Genomic DNA, 20,673 nt, shown 5'->3' on the forward strand with positions numbered 1-20,673 from the left:
GTCAGTTTATTTTAGAGGTGGCGGTGACATTCCCCTTGTATTATCTAGACAAATGATCTGCTAGATCACTCCAATCCTCTGCTCTTAAAAATCTCCAATGACAGAGATTCCACAACCTCCCTAGGCAATTTCTTTCAGTGCATAACCACCCTGACAGGAAATTTTTCCTAATGTCCAACCTAAACTGCCCTTGCTGCAATTTAAGCCCATTGCTTCTCGACCTATCCTCAGAGATTAAGGAGAATAATTTACCTACCTCCTCCTTTTAAGAACTTTTTACATACTTGAAAACTGTTACCATGTCCCCTTGCAGTCTTCTGTTTTCCAGAAGAAACAAACCCAGTTTTTTCAATCTTCCCTCATAGGTCATGTTTTCTAGACCTTTAATCATTTTTGTTGCTCTTCTCTGGATGTAATCCAATTCAGCCACATCTTTCTTGAAATGTGGCACCCAGAACTGGACACAGTACTCTAACTGAGGCCTGATCAGCATGGAGTAGAGCAGAAAAATTACTTCTTGTGTCTTGCTTACAATACTCCTGCTAATACATCCCAGAAGGATATTTGCTTTTTTTTGCAACAGTGTTACCCTGCTGACTCATATTTAGCTTGTGATCCACTACGATCTTGTTTTAGGCCTCATGATGTAAGTACCATACACAGTTACTGTTCATGCTTTTGGGGCATGATTAGACATTCCATTAAGAGAACAGGATGCAGGAGTTCAAAAAACAGGCCCGATTGTGAAGAAAATATAAACAGAAGTTTAAAAACAGGTGACGTGACACTCCCTCCCAAAATAACCCAACCACAAAGAACAGAGTGAGCAGCATCTACTCCTCTCAGAAGGAAGCGAAGCGGTCAAAAACAGGAACTCATAAACTAAAATTAAATAATTGCCCATAAGGGGTCATGCTTTTACTGCAGCCTATAAGAGGAAAAAGGTGGTCCTGGCTGGCCTAGGCCCACATAGAAAACTCAACTTATTGCAGAGCGCGTTACTTTCCATTTGGCTTTCTGCTGCTCGGAGAAGGAACCAGGACAATGAGAATTTTCCCTGGCTGGGGCTGGATTGTTTTCCCAGGTGAGAAGGAGTTCTTTAGAGGTCAGTGGAATGAGGGCAAAGGCCTAAGAATCCTGCTATGGGATTTTTGTCATCAATATCGGTGGGAGGAGGATATTACTAGGAAGGGATTGTTGGAACCAAGGCAATGGTTTCAAACCTGCGTACCCAAATTTAAACCTGCATTTAGATGCTTAATTTTAGACACACAAGTTTGAATATTTTGGCTACAGAATAAATTCCCAGAAGCTGTCTCCAGATAGGAACCCAAACTGCAGAACTCCACCTGGAAATGGTTTTTAATCTAAGAGCTGAAGCATTAAGGGAAAGTTTTCAATACTGCTCCAGAGACTTTTCAAATGGGACTCTGGCTGTAAGTGACTTAATCCAAGTGCTGAAGTCTCATTGAAAAAGTCAACAGGACTTAGGCACCATGTGGGCTTTACAAAAAACATATAAGCAGCCTACGCATCTAGCCCAGGGGTCAGCAATCTTTCAGAAGTGCTGTGCCGAGTCTTCATTTATTCACTCTGATTTAAGGTTTCGTGTGCCAGTAATACATTTTAACGTTTTTAGAAGGTTTCTTTCTATAAGTCTATAATATATAACTAAACAATTGTTGTATGTGAAGTAAATAAGGGTTTTTAAAATGCTTAAGAAGCTTCATTTAAAATTAAATTAAAATGCAGAGCCTCCCGGACCGTTGGCCAGGACCTAGGCAGTGTGAGTGCATCTGAAAATCAGCTTAGGTGCTGCCTTCAGCCCCCATGCCATAGGTTGCCTACCCCTGACCTAGAGTCACATTAGGCACTTTTGTAAACCCCACTAGGAATCTAGCTACAGCTTTACTTGCTGAAATACCTTTGTAAAATCTGCCCTTTGATCTGCTGTAGATAAGGTAGCATTTTTTAACGTGATCTAAGTGGTTTGGAAACATTCAGGTACCATAGAATGTTAATACTTGCCTGTCAATGATCTTCGAATATTTCCATGCTTGCCTGCTGCTGAAAGGTCAGGAGGTTTGAACTGTGGCATTAACATCTCTCCCCTACTCTAAGCTTCATGCACTTTGCTGGGTTGATAATTTATTGTTAGCAATATGACTGATGGCAGTTCTGTCCCTAATGCATACAACCAGTGTGCATATGCACCTTGGGATATACCGTTAGAAAAATTACTTTGGGGGTATTAGGTTTACTCACCTGCTGATATATCTGATCATAAAAGAAACGTTTGGTGCAACATGCCTGTAGTCTAGCACAATGATAAAAACGACTGGAAAATTGTTAGGATAGAAAGGCATTTCCCTTGATTATAAATGAACATGTTCATTTCTGTGACATTATTTTGGTTGAGGAGTATTGCTTTTGGGTACAGCATTGGCTAGGAATTCCCGATTTGGAGCTTAGCTTGGGTAACACAGTCAGCTGGGGTAGTTAGCGAGTTGTCTTCCAAACTGGTCTGTGCGGATGTTTGAGAATCCAGCCCAAGGTTATATAAAGTCACTGGTGATTTTGAGTATCTTGAAGGCCTCCCCCCTATGCAGCAATTGTGAGGTATGGGTGCTCAGCACTTCTTGAAAATTCAGAACTCTTCAAAGGGGTTGCAAATGGGGTACTCAAAAATCACAACTCTTTTGTGAACTCTTGGCCTAACTTTAGTGAGAAGATACAGGTTTCTTGATGCTCATTGTTGGGTGTTCTTCAAAGATTAGGAGCATACAAGTGGATGTTTAAAAATTGTCTATATTTGTTTCTTATTCATTTTATCATCTTCTGTGCAACATGGATGTAACAAAGCCCTGCTGAACAGCCTGTTCCCCCTCCTTCTATCACCTGTCCTGGTGGCTGTGTAGTAATGGAATTTCCTCTCCATGCTCAGACCTGTCACAGCAGTAGAAACACTTCTGACTAATAGCAATATGATCCTTAAGGGAAGAAGTGTCCCCCTCCCCTCTCCAGGTTTCTAATACTTACTGCACAGCGAAGGAATTAAAAGGAGTTTGGTAGGTAGTTCCTGGTGATTACTTTAATGCTACTTGCAATCTTATTAGTAATGATGTGTTAGGGTACCTACAGCCATGAAGAGGCATCTTTATATCATCTAAATCTAAATAAATAAAATGCTAGATAATGTCAGTGCATCTTACATATATTAGGTTAAAGGACACACTGGTGTTTTGCACTCCTGGCCATTGATTTTTTTTTTTTAAATAATAAAAGATTTGGAAAAGCGGAGCCAAAGAGGCAGAATGTTTGTGTCACTATCCTAGATGAGGGTGTGTGTGTGTGTGTGTGTGTGTGTGTGTGTGTGTGTGTGTGTGTGTTGGGAGATTTAACACAGCACTTTGGAACTAAGGTTATTAGTTACTTTCAGAGAAGATATTTAGGTAGGGCTGGAGGAGGAAGCTATAACTGACAATCCCATCTTCCCCACACAAATGAGAAGAAAAAAAAACCTGAAAAAGGAAAACATTTAGTCTATTTTTGGACAGCCAAGCCTCTGTTTTCTTTTGATACATGGGAATTTAGACAAGATAGGAAGATACAGCTAATTAGTTCTGAACTGTCCAGCTGTAAACATGCAGACAGTACTACCAGCCAGTCAGATTGTTTCCTCGTCCTGATGCTATTTATAAATCTTCTCTGCTTCCAAAACCAAAAATTATTAATTATTGGGCTGCTGGATGATTGAGGTGCTAAAGAAGCACTCAGGGAAGACCAGGCCATTTGCAGAGAAGCTGAATGAATTCTTTGCATCAATTTTCACTACAGAGGATGTGAGGGAGATTCCCACACCAGAGCCAGTCTTTTTAGGTGACCAATCTGAGGAACTGTCCCAGATTGAGGTATCCGTAGAGGAGGTTTTGGAAAATATTGATAAATTAAACAGTAATACGCACCTTGGACCAGATGGTATTCACCCAAGAGTTCTGAAGGAACCTCAAATGTGAAATTGCAGCTAGCAACTGTGATATGTAACCTATAGCTTAAATCAGCCTCGGTAACAGATGACTGGTAGATAGCCAATATGACACAGATTTTTAAAAACAGGCTCCAGAGCAATCCTGGTAATTACAGGTCAATAAGCCTAACTTAAGTACCAGGCAAATTGGTTGAAACTACAGTAAAGAACAGAATTAGACACATATGAACACTATGTTGGGGAAGTGTCAGCATAGTTTTTGTAAAGGAAAATCATTCCTCATCCTCTTTGAGTCAACAAGCACTTGGACAAGGGTGCTCTAACAGATATAGTGTACTTGGACTTTCAGAAAGCCTTTGACAAGGCCCCTCTCCAAAGCCTCTTAAGCAAAGTAGGCAGTCATGGGTTAAGAGGGAAGGTCCTCTCATGGATCAGTAATTGTTAAAAGATAGGAACAAGGATAGGAACAAACATCTTTCACAGTGAAGACAGGATCTGTACTGGGACCAGTGCTGTTCAACATCTTCAGAAGTGATCTGGAAAAAGGGGTACACGGTGAGATGGCAAAGTTTGCAGGGGATACAAAATTATTCAGGATAGTTAAGTCCAAAGCCCACTGTGAAGAGCTACAAAGAGATCTCACAAAACTGGGTGGCTGGGCAACAAAATATCAGATGAAATTCAATGTTGAAAAATGCAAAGTAATTCACACTGGAAAACATAATCCCAACTATACACACAGAACAATGGGGTCTAAAATAGTTGTTACCCCTCAAGAAAGATCTTGGAGTCATTGTGATAGTTCATTGAAAACATCTGCTCAATGTGCAGCAGCAGCCAAAAAGAGCAAGCAATGTTAGGAACCGTTAGGAAAGGGATAGATAACAAGACAGACAATAACATAATGCCACTATATGAATCCATGGTGCTCTCACTCCTTCAATACCGTTTGCCGGTCTGGTGACCCCATCTCAAAACATATATTAGATTTGGAAAAAGGACAGATAAGGGCAACAAAAATGATTAGGGAACAGCTTCCAGATAAGGAGAGAGTAAAACGATCATGACTGTTCATTTTAGAAAGGAGGTGACTGAGGCGGGGTGGGTGTGAATAGGGATGTCTTACTTACTCCTTTATATAAACACAAGAACATGGGGTCACAATGAACTCAACAGATAGCAGTTTTAAAACAAACATAAGGAAGTACTTCTTCACATAGTGCACAGGTCAACATATTGCCGGGGATGTGTGAACGCCAAAAATATAACTGGGATCAAAATAAGAATTAGATAAGTTCAGGGAGGATAGGTCCATCAATGGCGATTAACCAAGATGGTCAGAGATGCAACCCAATGCTTTAGGTGTCCCTAAATCTCTGACTGCCAGAAGCTGGGCTGGGAAGACAGGATGGATCAGTCAAAAAATTGTCCTGTTCTCATAGACTCAGACTTTAAGGCCAGAAGAGACCATAACGATCGTATAGTCTGACCTGCACATTGCAGGCCACAGAACCTCAGCCACCCACTCCTGTAATAGACCCACAACCTCTGGCTGAGTTACTAAGTTCTCAGAATAACTGTTTAAAGTCATCCAGTGACACAGAATCCACCATTCACACTAGTTTAAACCTGCAAGTGATCCATGCGTCATGCTGCAGAGGAAGGCAAAAAAAACTCCAGGGTGTCTGCCAATCTGACCCAGGGGAAAATTCCTTCCCAATCCCAAATATGGCGATCAGTTAAACCCTGCACATGTGGGCAAGACCCACCAGTCAGACACCTGGGAAAGAACTGGCTGCAGTAACTCAGAGCCCTCCCCACCTAGTGTCCCATATCCAGCGGTGGGAGATATTTGCTAATAGCTGGCACAGATCGGCTAGATGCTGTTATAGGCAGTCTTGTCATCCCCTCCATAAATTTATCAAGCTCAGTCTTGAAGACGGTCAGGGTTTTTGCCCTCTCTACTTTAGGAAGGCTGTTCAGAACTTCACTCCTCTGATGGTAGGAAACCTTCATCTAATTTCAAGCCTAAACTTGTTGATGGCCAGTTTATATCCATCTGTTCTTTTCATTCCCTCTGAAGCATTTGGCACTGGTCACGGTAGGAAGACAGGATAATGAGCTAGATGGACCTTGATCTGACCCAGTATGGCTGTTCTTATCTCCATTTCTTTCTGGATTTTTTTTTGTAGGATGCTGGGCCTTGATTGGCCCTCAGGAGGTAAGAGGTCCCCTGGGTGGAGTGCTCACTGTACAGTGTTGGTATAGCAGAGGCTACGAGAATTATATTAAATACTGGTGCAGAGGAACAACTTCGACATCCTGCCTTGTAGTTGTTACGACAGGGTCAGAGGCAATGGTGAAGCATGACAGAGTCTCCATCAAAGACATTCACACTTTCTGCACGTTCATAGTGACCATGAAAAACCTCACAGAGGGAGACTCTGGGACTTACTGGTGTGGGATAGACAGACTGGGATGGGATCTCATGTTCCCTGTGAAAGCGAATGTTCTTCCAGGTAAGTCCCTGCATGAGTCTTCTTTGATTTTTACTGGCTTAAGTCTGCACACAGACTTATGCTGGAACAAGGGGTGTGAACTGTAACCAGTAGTAATTATTGCAGTGCACATTTGTATGTAGACCAGTCTGAAGATGTAAGCTAAACTGATTAAAAACAATTTTAAACCTGGGGTCTAGGAGTGTCCATGCACAAAGTTGTACCAGTTTAACTAAATTGGTTTAAAGTCACGTGTAGTTAAATCAGTGCAACTGTGTTTTTAGACCAGGCCTAAACTGAAGAGAAATGTATAAGAGATACAAACCCTCCTGCTTCAGGGCAAAAACCAACTACCAAATGAGGGGACACTTCTTCCAGCTCCCCTATGAGCAGATTATTCCCTAATTATGGGAATCTTGCCCCTTCCTCGAAAGTAGCAGCCACTGTCAGAGGCACATCGACATGGGCCACTGGTTTGATCCAGTACGACAATTCCCATGTTCCAGTATAAATAAGTGCCAGAGACCGCTGTAAGAGAACAAATACTAACTTGAGCTAGGATGGCCTGGGGAAGAAGAGAGGAGGCTAGAAACAGCCGGCAGATAGAGAGCCTAGTAACAAAACAGAACATTTAAGGCACACGTGCAGCAGCAACTTGACTGTGTCCGCCTTGAGCTGAGATATTTTTGCTGAAAGTCAAACTCTCGTTACAAGTTAACTGGAGCTTTGCATGCGTCGTAGTCAGGCCGTTAATACTGTATTTGTAAGGATGTGGGACAGGGCAGCGATCACTGCACAGGAAACCAAGCTTCATCTTTCTAAACCTTTAATAGCTATTTGAGGTTTCAGTCCACAAGAAATAAACCAGGAGACATAAGTAGAGCCACAGGGTTAAAACCAAAGCGCTAGACGTTGCTGCTATGTAAGAGCTAGGTATTATTAATAGGAGTCATCCAGCAAATGCAGAAAGGCAGGTACATACTCAGTTAATATGAAGCCAAAATATTCTGCAAAAGTCAGACGACTGTTAACGCAGCTAAATCTGCCTGTTCACAGCTGTTCCTGCCTCGCCACCGCCAGCACCAACGAGAGAGACAACAGTTCATGCTGCTTCCAATGAGGTTCCTTTCAGATGGACTGCCCCTGAAGTGGCTGAATCCACCTCCACCGTTCACAGCAGCAACTCTCATGCAGAGTGAGTGTCCAGAGACATTCTAGAGGGGTCATGACCAGGATGTGGGAAGTCTGACCTAGTGGTCAGAGTAGGAGCCAGGCCAGGTCTGGATACCAGGAGACCTGTATCTGAGATAGGCCAGAGGGCAGACCAAGAGTAAGGCGTTACCAGGAGATCAGAGTCCAAAACAGACCAGAGGCCCAGGCTCACAGGGTGCCCCAGATCAGGATGTCAGAGTCAGGTATCATGGACGTTGACTTCTGCTCCCCCACTTGCCCCCGGCCCTGCCCCAACTCCACCCCTTCTATGAGGCCCCACTCCCTCCGACCCCAAAGTCCCCACCGCAACTCCACCCCTCTCTGCCCCTATTCTGACTCCTTCCCCAAATCTCCACCCTGGCCCCCTCCTCCCTGCCTCCTCTCCTGAGCATACCACATTCCCATTCCTCCTCCTCCCGCCCCCCGACCCCGGAGTGGCCTAACAGCTGTTCGACAGTGGCTGAGAAGCACTGGGAGGTAGGCAGAGGAGCAGGGATGCGGCACGCTCAGGGGAGGAGGCGGAGATGGGGTGGGGGGAGGGGAGCGGAGCTTGGCTGCTGGAGGGTGCAGAGCACCCACTAATTTTTCCCCATGGGTGCTCCAGCCCTGGAGCATCCATGGAGTTGGCGCCTATGTCAGGTACCAGGAGCTGGTAGCCAAGGGGAGGCGGACCTAAGCATGGAAAAACCCAGTTGCACAGACCATTTCCTGCACCTCTGCTCAGTTTAAATAGAAGTAGGGAACCAATCAGGACCCTTTGGGTTTTCTCACTCAGATCCCCAGACTGGAGTCCTCGGTCAAAGTTCAGGTTTGTGTTCTGGTGGCACATTGGAACATATTGGCTGTTAAGACCCACAGCCCCTGACAAAAAGGCACTGTGGGGGAGCCTGTTTCATGGAGCGTTCTGGCACAACCGGGGTTTCTACCCTGCCCTCCGAGGGCAGACACTCCCTTCAGAGGACACCTGGAGGTTTAGAGACAAGCTCAGCTCCAATAGCATCTGTCTACACTGGCAAGCTTCTGCGCAGTAAAGCAGCTTTCTGTGATGCAACTCCTGAGGTGTATACACTGCCAAGCCACTTAGTGAACAGAAACTGAACTCTACTGCCCTGCTCTCAGGTAACCAACCATGAGTCCCACCCCTTAAATTCCTTGGGAATTTTGGAAGTCCTCTTCTTGTTTGCTTGGTGATGCATGCAGTGGTCTCAGCGCATCTTTCCAGGTGACCATGCCTGCTCCATGCACCAGGAGATCCCCCACCTGGAGCAATGCCAAGCTGCTGGACCTCATCAGCATTTGTGAAGAAGAGGCTGTCCACTCCCAGCTGTGCTCCAGCTATAGGAATTATGATCCCTGTGGACAGATTTCACAATGCATGACAGAAAGGAGCCATGACCAGAACACACTACAATGCAGGGTCAAAGTGAAGGAGCTGCAGAATGCCTACCACAAGGTGCAGGAGGCAAACCTCTGCTCTGGCAAACCACCGCTCTGGTGCTACACCCATGAACTGCCAGTTCTACAAAGAGCTGGACATGATACTCAGTGGCGACCTCACCTCCACTGTGAAGGCCGCTGTGGATACTTCGGTGGCTCGTGTGCCAGTCGAGAGGGGACTGAGACAGGAGGAGGAAATCTTGGATGAGGACGTGGAGAGGGACCCAGAGGCAGAGAATGACTCAGAGGTCAAAGATGCATGCAGCCAGGCTCTCTTCTCTACCCCAGAAGAGACTAGCCAGTCACAGCAGTCGGAGCTTAGTGAAGTGCAAACAGGAGAGGAGGCCCCTGGTAAGTAGCTTTGATTTTGGGAATTGCTGAAGCAAGTTGTTGGGGGCAGGAGGGTTGCAGAAAGCAGGCTTGTGTCTGTATGATGCACGTACCACCACATGCCTAGTCTGAGCAGCAGAACAGGCTGTTGATTGACTCCCTCACTTCACGGGAATCTGCCTCAGATCTCCAGGAAACTCTCATGGAGATACTGGGCAATCCACTGCCGCAGGTTCTTTGGCAGAGCTGCTTTGTCTCTTGCCCCATTAAGGGTAACTTTCCCATACCACTCTGCCGTCACTGTGGGAGGGACCATTGCTGCACACAGGCAAGCTGCATAAGGGCCAGGGCGGAAGTTGCAGTCTTGGAGAAGACCCTCCCTTGACTCCTTGCTCACCCTCAGCAGCGAGATACCTTCCAGATGAACGCAGCCTGTGGAAAATGTGGGGACAGAAATGGTTATAACGCACCCCCCTACAGTGCTGGCTCTCCCCAAGAGCCATATGCCCAGTGTACAGTACAGTCCTGGATCACTGATTTCCCCTGCCCCTGTGGTTACTCACCATTGTGGGGGTCTTGTGGCTCATGGGTGCTTGCCTGGGATCGACCAGTTAGTGACAGGTATGTGAGCAGTGGCTGTGTTTTAAATCACTGAATCAGTGGTCTGTGTGTTGTAACCAATACTGCTTCTGTAAAATGTTGCATTTTGGCTTCACAGAGATGACCTTGGGAGCCCAGCCTCCCTCTTTCTTATCGCTGGCTGAACAGCTGCGCAGAATTAGAAAGCGGCCATGAAGAACTAAAGAGGACTTTCTGCGTGATGTCATGATGCACTCTGTGGCCGAAAACCAAGAACTGAAGGAGTGTCAGGACAGCAAGAAGAGGGACCGAAAGGAGAACATGGTGTGCCAGAACAAAAGCCATGGAGTGTTATGGAGTGCCAAGCAGACACACTCCGGGCGCTGCTACACCTGCAAACCAAGCAGCTCCGTGCCTGCCCTCCCCTGCATCCGCTGTTGCGAAACTCTTTCCCATGCGCCCCCACAGACACCGCCAACATACTGTTACCAACCTCCTGGCTCCAGTCTGTACCCGCTGCATCCCACTCCTGCCCTGTCACAGTCCAGTCCTGCAGACCCCTAGTACCCACTGCACTCAACACCCGTCCCTCTGCAGTTTAGCCCTGCTGAAGAACAGTACCCACTGCACTATAATCCAAATGACAAGGTTGCATATGATACCTGGACATACACAAATCTTTAACTGTCCCCGGACCCCACCTCCTCCTGGGGCCCTCCCTTCCCTCATCCCCCTCAGTGCTGAGGTGGTTTTTTTGTCTCCCCCCCCCCCGGTGGTTGTTTTTGTAATAAAAGAATTGTGTTGGTTTGAAAGCACTCTTTATTCCATTCATTGAAAGCAAACAACCCTGCAAAGCAACGGGCAATTTTCTTAAACTTTCACAGTGCATCGTCTGCACCAATCACAATCACCTCCTAGCATTACAAACACTGTACTCCCAAGCATAGTAACAAATATTAGTGGCTTTCAGCTTCAAATTGCTGCCTCAAGGCATCCCTGATTCCTACTGCCCCATGCTGCACCCCTCTAATAGTCCTGGTCTCTGCCTCTTCAAATTCAGCCTCCAGATGCTGAGCCTCAGTGATCCAGCCCAGAGTGAAGCTTTTACCCTTCCCATCACAAATATTATGGAGTGCACAGCATGTGGCTATAAGCATAGAAATAGTCATCAGCCAGGTCCATATAGGCAGCGCCAGCAGGCCTTTAAATGGCCAAAATCACAGTCAAAAGTCATTCTGCACTTGCTCAGCCTGTTGTTGAACTGCTCCTTGCTGCTATCAAGGATCCTTGTGTATAAGCCACAGCATTAAGGGGTAGGCAGGGTCTCCCAGGATCACAATAGGCATTTTGACTTCCCCTACAGTGATCTTCTGGGCCGGGAAGAAAATCTCTGCTTGCAGCTTCTGAACAGGCCAGTGTTCCGAAAGATGCATGTGTCATGCACGTTTCCGGGCCAGTCTGTGAAATGCCCCCTGTGATTCACAAGGGCCTGGCGAACCATAGAGAAATACCCTTTCTGATTAATGTACTTGGTGGCTAGATGGTCTGGTGCCAGAATTGGAATATGGGTGCCATCTATCACCCCTCTGCAGTTAGGGAAGCCCATTTGTGCAAAGACATCCAGAAGGTCACATACGTTGCCCAGAGTCATGGTTTTTCAGACCAGGACGTGATTAATTGCCCTGCACACTTCCGTCAACACGAGTCCACCAGTCAACTTTCCCACTCCAAACTGGTTAGTGATCGATGGGCTGCAGTCTGGAGTAGCCAGCTTCCACAGTGCAATCACCATGTGCTTCTCCAGCAGCAGGACAGCTCTCATTCTCTTGTCCTTGTGCCACAGGGATAGGGCAAGTTCATCACATGGTCCCATGAACGGTTTGCTCATCTGAAAGTTTTCAGCCACTGCTCATGATCCCAGACATACATCACGATGTGATCCCACCACTCAGTTCTTGTTTCCAAGCACAAAAGCAGCATTCAACTGTGGTCAGCACCTCCGTGAACATGGTGAGATCAATGTTGAACTTCTCCTGCCTTTGTAGTTTAAGGAATAACTCCATTGCCACTCATGATGTGTTAGTGAGAGCGAGCAGCATATTGGTCAACAGTGTGGGATCCATTCCTGCAGCCTGAAGAGACAGACCGCGCAGTGCACAAACCGTTGAAAGATGGCACCAAATGTGGATGGAAGCACAGGGATTGCTGGGATGCGAAGCAATGCACCATGGGGCATTGGGACAGGACCCAGGATGCCCAGCGACCCGCTCTGCTTTCCCACAACTCTTAGCGGCAGAAGAGGAAGAGATGCTCTGTGGGATAGCTGCCCAGAGTGCACCGCTCCGAATACCGATGCAAGTGCCGCAAGTGTGAGCACACTATTGCGCTGGTAGCTGACAGTGTGAACACAAGTATCAGAGGGTAGCCGTGTTAGTCTGGATCTGTAAAAGCAGCAAGGAATCCTGTGGCACCTTATAGACTATGGGCTTGGCTACACTTGAAACTCCATAGTGCTGCTGCGGGAGTGCTCCGGCAGCAGAGCTTTGAAGTGCGAGTGTGGTCGCGGCACCAGTGCTGGGAGAGAGCTCTCCCAGCGCTGCAGGTCTTCCACCTCCCCGTGGGGATTAGCTGCGCTCCCAGCGTTGGGGCACTGTTTACACTGGCACTTTATAGCACTGTAACTTGCTGTGCTCAAGGGGCTGTTTTTTCACACCCCTTTGAGCGAGAAAGTTACAGTGCTGTAAAGCACCAGTGTAGCCAAGGCCTAACAGACGTTTTGGAGCATGAGCTTTCGTGGGTGAATACCCACTTCTTCAGATGTTGTGAACATACAACAGCAGTTTCCCTTCATCGCTCTCTGAGCAGCGCTGTAACTGCCGGCCATGTAACTCTGCCAGTGACTCTGAGTCTAGGACAAATACTATCTAGGGTCTGCCAGAAGGCAGCACCAAACACGACTGGAGGCACATGAACTCACATCTTTGGGCTGAAGCAGCGGCATTGAAGTCAGGACTAGATTAAAGGAATTGGGGCCTCAGTGACATCACAACACAGGATCCCATAGCTGCCTGCCCCCTCCCAACCCATCCCTGAACCACTTCCACCTGAAGGCTGGAGCAGCAGGGGAAGTGGCATTGGACCCCACTTATCTCCTCCCCCTGGGAGGATCAAGGTTGCATGAGAAGTCACCTTTCCCCCCGGGCAGGCAAGAGGGGCAGCATCCCAGCAACCACGCTGTAACTGCTCAGGAGGGACTCACTGCACTCTTCTCCTGCAGCACACAGAGCTCTCTGCTAGGGGGCATGCAGTAGGCAGGGCCCTGCACAACAGTGGCTCTTGAAGTGATCTTTTCATTGAGATGCCTGGGGCAGTTCAGATCTACTTTCACTGCCACACCCAGGTCACATCAGCAAGCCTTTCCTGGCAACCACAAGGGCTGGAGACTTTTTAAAAAATGAAAGCTGAGACTCTGCCCTCATCACGGGACTCCAGGGGCTGAGGCCACAGGTAATCACACCCAGAGGTTTTCTAGACACGAGACAAAGCACGCATATCACTGGCTGCCAGTTCCCATCTGAACCCAGCTTTGCCTCGCTGAGCATTAGGAAATTAACTGGCCGTGGAAGTCAAGGGACTAGCACTTAGACTATATGGCAGGGAGTTAGGAGATCCACATGCTGTTCCCAGCCCTTCCACTGTCTCACTGTACCACATTGGAGATGGTCACTAAACTTCCATGCCTCAGTTTCTCTCTCTGCAAAATGGGGGTAATACTCAAACATCTCAGTCAAAGAAAAACTCTTTGATTAAAATTCTGCCTAAACAAAGTGCAAGTATCAAGCAAGGTAGAAACAGACTCTCTTTTCCTCTTGCTTTTAGTACAACGGACCCAGTCCTCCATATTCTGACCCCATGCATCCTGCTGGTTCTACTTCTGATTCTGTTCATGGTTGCACTGTTTAGAAGGATGTCGCAGAGGAGAAACAAAGGTAAAAAAAAAATCACTTTCCCAAGTAATGAGCCATTTTAATCTTTGCTCAGTGCAACCTGCATGTTCAGTTTCTTTTCTCTGACCCCCAGTGCTCCTTGCACGAAATGTAACTGCAGAGAAACTGTCTCCAAACATACCACAAGCATCTAGCCACAGTCACTCCCACCCCAGCAACTCCTCACACATGTGAAAACTGGAAGGCAGCAAATCTTGACAGGATCAAACCCCAAGAACCCCCAATCCCAGTCTTAGCATAGGCACCTACCACAGGCTAATTGGATGGGTGGGCATGTTTATTTCTAAGAGGCCTGCAATTTTTTTTAAGTGCATACGTTCCAATACAAATCAAAAGAAAACAATTGAGAAACACAGCAGTAGGGGGTCTTTCACTAACCAGATGGGGAATCTCCAGTTCTTTGCCAGTGGCTGCTACAAAGGCTTTCTGCGCCTCCAAAGCCCCGAGCTGGTTTAGATTTTGCATGCTGGGAATTGCTGAACCTCTGACTTTATTAGCCACAGCTGGGCTAACCAGACTGTAATAGCCAGAAGCAAAGAGACAAATTCCTTCCTTCCTGGAACAACCTCTGTAAGATCTCCTTGTACTAAGTAACACTGATCTTTCCTCTTAGTTTCAATGACCTGCAGCTGGGCTTTAATGAGCCTCATACATGGGGGTAAAACCCTGGAGTTCTCTTTTACCAGCTCTGGCACACGGTAAGAAAGAACCCTGCAGCTGTTTAGAAAGCAAAAGGAAAGTTAATGATTTTCCCCACCCTGCCTGTATCACACACAAAGCAGAAGAGCCAGAGGTTGTCTACATGAGAAAGCTGCACCAGTTTAACTTCACTTTCTTCCGGCAGGAAATGTCTTGTGTCCACACACAAACGGTCTTATATCAGTTTACCCTGCACCTTCTTTCAAAAAAATTAAACTTCTATGGAAGCAACTTAACTATTTTGGTGGGGGTTAGATCAGGGCATCCCCATTCCACTGGACCCACAGCCATGGCATTCGCCTCCAACTGCTATCCTATGGGTGTCATTCACACCCAGAGTGACTTACCTGGTTACCTGTTTGCACTCCATGACCCTGGAGCCACATTAACCACATGAGCCTGCTGGGTTTAAATGCTGCTGGTGCAAGTCCAAGATCTTCTATTTCCATCTCCAGAGCCGCCCAGAGGGGCAGGCAAATGGGGCAATTTGCCCCAGGCCCTGCAGGAGCCCCCACGAGAGTTTTTTGGGGCCCCTGGAGCGGGGTCCTTCACTCGCTCTGGGGGCCCTGGAAAACTCTCGCGGAGCCCGGGCCCTGGAGCTTCTTCCTCTCCCAGGCGGAAGGACCCCCCGCCACCGAATTACCGCCAAAGTGGGACCCGCCGCCGAAGTGCAGCCGGGTCTTCGGCGGTAATTCGGTGGTGGAGGGTCCTTCCATTCCGGGACCAGCCGTCAAAGTTCCCCGAAGACCCTGCTGCGCTTCGGTGGCGGGTCCTGCTTCGGCAGTAATTCGGCGGCGGGGGCTCCCACCGTGTGTCTTCGGGGCACTTGACGGCGGGTCCTGGAGCAGAAGGACCCCCGCAGCCGAATTACTGTGGAAGCGGGGTCCCCTGCAGCCGAAGACCCCAGGCCCCCGGAATCCTCTGGGCGGCACTGGCATCTCACACTCGTTACAAGTACACAGAACCTGAGGCCACCTTGTCCCAATGTCTCTCTGCATTGCTGGTGGCAGCCGACTCTCCTTTGGCAGCACGACTGGTTCCCAAGACATGCTCCCAACGCTGAGCATAATGATCCCACCATGCGAAACTGAGGCCAGTCGGACCAGTGTTAAACTCTCTGGCAAGTTTCTGCAGTGCTTAACTATGGGAAGTCCTCCCTGGGTAGTGTTGCCTGGCTCTGTCCTCTTCTTGCCAAACATACCCGCAGACTCTTAACCTCTTGGTAGCAGGAAAGGAGCTGAGCTGTGGAAGAAGGGCAAACATGCTGTAGTGTCAATGTTACCCCTTTCCACGTGCAGTGAAAAGCAGAGTGGCTCTGGGGATCCACAGACTTAGAACCACTTCTGTACTGCGAGGTTCACCTGGTTTATTTAGGCGAGTGGTTCTCAATGTGTGGCCTGCAGGCCGCTTGCAGGCCAATCAGTACAGTGCTGCAGCCCATGTGACACCCTCAGGGTCATCCAGGTAGTATTGGATGCAGCCCACAATGGTAAATAGGTTGAGAACCACTGGCCTGAGTCCATGTTAGCACCACCGGGTCACCCAAGTTCAGTGGGTTACATAGGTACCCAGACAGTCCAGTGTTTACCAAACTCATTCTCAAAAAGCCCTTAGATGATGAAAATTGCTAAGTGTTACGCCTTTTCCAAGGAGAGCTTCATTTACGTGGCACTGCATCGAGGTGCTCAGCTATTGGTGTGCAGAGGGCCTTAGAAACACCTAGACGTACCTAAAAATAGCTTGGCTTCTTCTGATGCACTTCTCTTTCTGGTTCTTTCAGCTCTTGAGGGAGCATGTGGACAAAGGCAAAAGAACTTCCATCCCTATCGGCTGGTAAGACAGACCCGAGGCAGATGCCTGAGTTTAGAATATTTCACACATTGCTCAAAAGCTGAGAAAGGCAGGATTCCAAGGATTGGTCACCTAGTGCTGAATATCAGCTCTCGAAAGGGGGCATCTGTCTCCCCTGTGCTGAAGTAACTGCAGATGTGACCCACACTAGCACAACGTGTGACTTTCTCCCCCTCTAGTGGCTGGTCCACATAAAAGAGTTTACTACAACTACCACTTGGCAGAGTTAAGTGGTGGTGTTTAATGCTGAAAGTGTCGAATTCAAGCCCCACTGATGACTCTGTTTAGGGATCGTTATTCAAACACATTCAGCAAAGATGCAGAGGAGAAACTGATCCTGGCTTCTCTAGCCCTATAGTGTGACACTTTGGGAAGAAGGGACTCAGAGTTTCTCTTTGTTCTGAACACCTCACATGCCCGTTTCAGGTACCTGGAAACACTCCGTCGCCCTTCGTTACCAGTGATCCTGTGGCCTCTTGTAAGGCAGCCATCTGCATGCCCATGGAGGAGACACCCGACTCAGCAGCCAATGAGGATCTCTATGAAAATGCCATCCAGGAGACCTAGGTAGGAAGAAAGCCCAATGGTTACCACTGTTAGCTGAGTGCTGCTGGAGAGTGTAAGTCACCAGCATGAGAATTCTTCATGAGACCAGAGCAGGGGATAAGGCTGGTCAGATATTTTCCATCACCATTTTTCCAATGGAAAACTGGATTTTCAACAAAAGAATTCATAACATCTGGCCTCCTCACGAAGTTTTGATTTTTCATCAGAAAACCAAATATCCAAAAACGAAAACATTTTGCAGTTTGGGGCAGTTTTCAACTGGAATTGTTTTTGGTTTTTGTTGCTGAAAACAAAAGAAAATTGGTTTGGGGTTATTTGATTTTTTTGATGACAAGTCCAAGTTTTCCATGGAAATGGCAAAAATATTTGAGTTTGTCCTAATTTTCCATGGAAAAGAGACATTTTCCCACTAGCTGATGGAGTAATTAAGTAATTAAGAGAATCTGTGGGCAAATTCTTCCCTCTGGCCCTTCTTGCACCAATGTTCCCTCTAATTTATGACAGGTCGTGTGCCCAAAAAAATTCTTCTGTGCAAACTTGTGTGCGCGGTGTTTCGCCGTGTGCGCGGTGCTTAGGATCTGTGTGCACATGCGCAGAGCTTAGAGGGAACAGTGTCCTGCACAAAGCCTTTTCCTCTGTCTTAAAAATCACTAGTCTCATCTAGTTGCAACAGCTAATGAACTCTACAAGAAAGTGCAACAGAATCAGTTGAGGTCATTTTTCAGGGGGGAGGGGATAGCTCAGTGGTTTGAGCATTGGCCTGCTAAACCCAGGGTTGTGAGTTCAATCCTTGAGGGGGCTGTTTGGGGATTGGTCCTGCTTTGAGTAGGGGGTTGGACTAGATGATCTTGTGAGGTCCCTTCCAATCCTAATAATCTGTGATTCACTGGTGCCTGGAGTCACTCCAGAATAATCTGCATCCTCTGATTCATGGTGCTTTTGTTTCAGGCTTCAAGATCGACAGAAGAGGTTGTTCCTGGTACAGTGAAATGTACAACCTCACATCAGCAGACCATCTATGCCAATCTGAATCCAAACACACACAGTGGGACAGCCCCCTCTCATCATCAAGGAAAGCCTGGGGAAAAAAATACTGGATGAAGCTCAATGCTCTTGGAACATTCCCCCTCCTACTGTTGGAATTTTTAGCAGCTTGTTCTCATTTCCCTGCAGTTACACAGAAGCTTTCAGGTTCCTGTTCCTCCATTATTCTTCTTGTACCAGGTCCCCCTGTACTGAGATGCTAGTGTTGCTGCTGATTGTGTCCCATTGCCAGCGAGACTGTTTCACAGATTTACTCACCACACAGTGCTTCTCGTTCCTCACATCATCTGGAAACAGAACATATTCCTGGTGGTTTCACCTTCTGGATGACTGGGAGCATTTCTAGAAGGATTTTGTATGGGTTTGCAGGTTTGTCACACTCCCCCTCTGTCTGCCAGAATTTCCTGCTTTAAAGTTAGACAATTGCTAATAAAAAGCTCTTTTCTCTCTTCTGGACTGCGGTCCTTGGAATGACTCAATAAGAGGGTGTCAGATCCAGGTGTGTTTTGGTGGGATGCGTTCTATCTCATACACCGAGCTCTATATATTTCTCTCTGTCTACACAGTTGCCAACTCTATACCATCTATTTCTGTTTGCTGGTCCTCTTGAAAACTCCAGTCTTGCTTTGCATTGTCTGCACTGGGATCTGGATGAACATACGTTACAAGCAGAGATCCGGGGAGATGCAGCCAATAGATGTGGGGAGAACTGCTGCCAACTTTTACACCACAGGCTTGACCCCTTCCAGCTGACAACTCTCAGTCCAGCGTTACCCCCTAGCCCTCCATATGTGATGTATAAAATGGCTGCTCTGTTAGACAGGCTCTAGTTCAATCACTGGTGCAGGAATTACTGCGTGAAGAGAGATGGCCTGAGCTAGGCAGGAGGTCAGACTAGATGCAAGAGGGTCAGCTTGGACTGGGATGGCATGAAGTGCTTCATGCTTCAGTTTCCCCTCCGGATCAATGGTCCTTCACAGAGGCCTACAAGCCTGCGATGCTATTGACCTTCTGGTCCAAAGCTCAATTCCTCCCCTTCTAGGGATCTGTCCCAGTCCAATGGAAAAATCCAAACCAAAGAATGGTGCACAGCCCTCACTGGGCTCAGAAAGCTGCAGCCCTATTCTTAGGCTCAAATACGCCTTCAGCCCCTAGCGCAGGATCTTCCAGAGCCTTCCACTTCCAGACTAACAAGTAACCCTTCACCCTTCTGTCAGGGAGCCTGGTCCCTCCCCTTGAACTGAGCTAACTAATGAGACAGCTGCCTGTTCCAGCCCACACCTCCACCCCATATCTTTATTCCCACAGGGCTATCTCAGACCTCCCTCAGTTGACCCTCTTGGGCTTCTAACTCAGCCCTTCCTCAAGTCTCTCCCACCCTCTCCTGCCTAGGCTTCCCTGCAAGCTAAGCCTTTTCTGGCTCCATTCCCAGAGCTCTTGCACAAGCACTGTAGACAGCCACCACTTGACCCCTACTCTGCTGCCCCAGACTGCGTTGTATGGCAGGTACTGCCTGCAGCCACAGGGCCTTCAGTTGCCTGATCCAAGGACAAGTCAGAGCTGGCCTTTGAACCCCTTTGAGGCTCAGCTCACCCTGTGACATTAGGTGATCATTCCTAAGAGACCGTTAAACTCAATGAGTGAGGTGAGTGCATGCAAACAGGGAGACATCCCATGCTGGTTCTAAAACCCTGATCTGGCATTCCCATAAACACACATAGAAGCAGGCTGTGGGAAGTGGGGCAGCTCTGCAGTGTCCCCTTCAAGGCCACACGTGGTACTGCAGCCACTCCCTGCCTTAGTCTGTAAGATTTGGCTGCCTGGTTGGGGAAGAGCAGCCTACTCCATAGGCTTGGTTTCAGTCTCTAATCCAGTACCCTCACGTTTCACCTCACTTAAAAACCACGGGCTTACAAAATCAGATATAAAAATACAAAAGTGTCACAGCACACACACTGAAAAATTGCTTGTTCTCATTTTTGACCATATAATTATAAAATACAACAATTGGAATATAAATATTGTACTTACATTTCAGTGTATAGTATACAAAGCAGTATAAAAAAGTCATTGACTGTATTAAATTTTAGTTTGTACCGACTTCGCTAGTGCTTTTTATGTACAGTGTTGTAAAACTAGGCAAATATCTAGATGAGTTGATGTACTCCCTGGAAGACCTCTGCGTATCCCCAGGGGTACACATACCCCTGGTTGAGAACCACCACTAATCAATTAATAAAATAGCAACTCAGGTGTGATGTTACTCTCCATATGTTAATGGAAATATGCTTATGAGTGTAAATATAATGTAACTGGAACATGCTTTATGCAAAAAGTCTCTTGTAAGGTATCATCACAAAAGCTTATAATCTACTGAGGGTGTTCATCCTATTTGTATGAATGTATCATTCTTGTATCTGAAGCTAGAAATATGAGGTATAACTCTGAGGTCCTATTGTAA

At 47.2% G+C, this 20,673-nt stretch overlaps 1 protein-coding gene across 2 annotated transcripts; it reads left to right on the forward strand.

Annotated features, from left to right (window-relative positions):
* The first annotated feature begins 984 nt into the window (after window positions 1–984).
* LOC115635433 (CMRF35-like molecule 2) lies at window positions 985–20,153 on the forward strand. 2 transcript variants are annotated; one of them, XM_030534172.1, is made up of 7 exons: window positions 985–1,105; window positions 6,181–6,507; window positions 7,543–7,681; window positions 13,924–14,033; window positions 16,531–16,583; window positions 17,028–17,168; window positions 18,117–20,153. In XM_030534172.1, the coding sequence occupies exons 1-6, from the start codon at window positions 1,045–1,047 to the stop codon at window positions 17,166–17,168; spliced, it is 831 nt and encodes a 276-aa protein (XP_030390032.1). In that variant the 5' UTR covers window positions 985–1,044; the 3' UTR covers window positions 18,117–20,153. The 2 variants fall into 2 exon arrangements, with proteins under 2 accessions (XP_030390032.1, XP_030390033.1); XM_030534173.1 differs by having other exon boundaries at window positions 985–1,084.
* The last annotated feature ends 520 nt before the right edge of the window (window positions 20,154–20,673 follow it).

Source organism: Gopherus evgoodei, chromosome 15 (assembly GCF_007399415.2).
Source record: "Gopherus evgoodei ecotype Sinaloan lineage chromosome 15, rGopEvg1_v1.p, whole genome shotgun sequence".
Lineage (NCBI taxonomy): Eukaryota > Metazoa > Chordata > Testudines > Testudinidae > Gopherus > Gopherus evgoodei.